At 42.0% G+C, this 1,923-nt stretch overlaps 1 protein-coding gene across 1 annotated transcript; it reads left to right on the top strand.

Annotated features, from left to right (window-relative positions):
• Positions 1-368: 368 nt before the first annotated feature.
• Positions 369-1,337, top strand: MED7 (mediator complex subunit 7). Its single transcript, XM_009865237.1, has one exon. It carries the CDS (start codon positions 384-386, stop codon positions 1,074-1,076), a length of 693 nt encoding a protein of 230 aa, XP_009863539.1. The 5' UTR covers positions 369-383; the 3' UTR covers positions 1,077-1,337.
• Positions 1,338-1,923: the final 586 nt, after the last annotated feature.

Below are 1,923 nucleotides of genomic sequence, written 5' to 3'. Positions count from 1 at the left end.
CGGTGCGAGGCTGCTGCCTCCCCTGAGGGCGGCTCGGCCGCAGCAAGGCCGCGCCGTGTCCCCTCCGCGGGGCTTCAGAGAGGGCGGGGGTCTCGCCTCTCTTCCCCTGGCCGCTCTGTTTGCGGGCTGGTCTCTCGTGGTTCGAGAAACCCGTGCTCTGGGTGCTTCCAGTGGAGTTAGTCCTGCTAGGAGTAGAGCTTAGTGAACAGCTAGCATGGATTTATTTGGGAGTTTTTTGCATTCTGTGCGTTGAGATGGCTTTCTTCTGGCTCGCTTTTCACAGCCAGCTCTAACATTGCCTTTGTTTCTGTCGTAAGGTTGTCACACGAATCGTTCAACGTACACTTTTTGGGACGTTTCCAAGGTGTTTTCGTCTGGCAAAAATGGGTGAACCTCAGCAAGTGAGTGCCCTTCCTCCGCCTCCAATGCAATATATAAAAGAATATACCGATGAAAATATCCGTAAAGGCCTGGCTCCAAAGCCACCTCCACCTGTGAAGGACAGTTATATGATGTTTGGTAACCAGTTTCAATGTGATGATCTGATTATTCGACCTTTGGAGAGCCAGGGTATTGAGCGGTTACATCCTATGCAGTTCGATCACAAGAAGGAATTAAGAAAACTTAATATGTCTATCCTGGTCAACTTTCTGGACCTCTTGGATATCTTGATAAGGAGTCCAGGGAGTATAAAGCGAGAGGAGAAACTGGAAGACTTGAAACTGCTTTTTGTTCATGTCCATCATCTTATAAATGAGTATCGTCCTCATCAGGCTAGGGAGACGCTGAGAGTCATGATGGAGGTGCAGAAACGTCAGCGTTTGGAAACGGCAGAGCGATTTCAGAAGCACTTGGAGCGAGTTGTAGAGATGATTCAGAACTGCCTGGCTTCCTTGCCTGATGATCTGCCTCATTCAGAGGGAGGACTGCGAGTGAAAGTGGAACCAATGGATACTGATGATGGCAGCAACTGTATTGGACAGATGGAAAAGCAGAGGGAGCGTTCTGGTGCCAAGAGAGATCAGGTTCTAGACAAAGATGCAGCTATGTGTAGCATTATTGATGAAATGACATGAAGGAAATACTTTTTTTTGCTTTTGTTAGTTGACCATAGTAAGAGGCAAAATGGATTCTGAAGGTGTACATTGTATTTTGTTTTGCTGTTGTGTGAGCAGAAAGAGCATTTATTGCATACTTGTTGGAGGTTGTGACTAGGCAGATGAAAATATTTATTATTTTGTGAGCTATGTGTTTATTGTTAGAAACAAAACAGTACCCTTTTTGTTAAATGTATCAAGTGAGCTGGTAGCCACAGATTAAAGTTTGCCTTTTCTGTTTGTTACTTGTCACTTTCTGGTTTTTTGAGTATGTTTCTTTTTTTCCCTTTAAACTGCTTTATAATGTGGAAACACATAGAAGATCTGACAGAGGAATTGCAGTTGACAGTTACTTCATTTCAAATAAGTGCTAGTTGTTTACAATTTAAAGAATGTGTAATTAAAAAATTAGTGTGAACTCTGCAAAATCCATTCCTTTCTAGTTTTGTAATGATAGAACTGTACTGTAGAGAACCTGAGAATTTCTGTATTGTGATGTGGTGTAATTTGCCTTAAAGAGACACACTGTCAGGAATCTCAACAAATAAATGGGTTAAAATTAATTGGATTTTAATTTTCTTATATGTGAATTATCACTGGTCCTGAGCTTACAAAAATGCCTACTCTTTTTTTTTTTTTTAAACGCATAAATACTAACTTGTATATCCTGGATAGTTAATGTACAGGCATGAAGTGAATCATTTGGCACTGCAGATGCTTTGTATTTGCCTTCTCAGGAAGGTTTGAAAGAACCTGGAAGTATTCCATCAAGTGGAAGTTATATCCACCATGTTTAAGGAACATCTGAGTTGGATCAAGCCCCCAT

The sequence above is a fragment of the Apaloderma vittatum genome, unplaced genomic scaffold, assembly GCF_000703405.1.
Source record: "Apaloderma vittatum isolate BGI_N311 unplaced genomic scaffold, ASM70340v1 scaffold1892, whole genome shotgun sequence".
Lineage (NCBI taxonomy): Eukaryota > Metazoa > Chordata > Aves > Trogoniformes > Trogonidae > Apaloderma > Apaloderma vittatum.
This window is presented reverse-complemented; position numbering and strand designations above follow the sequence as displayed.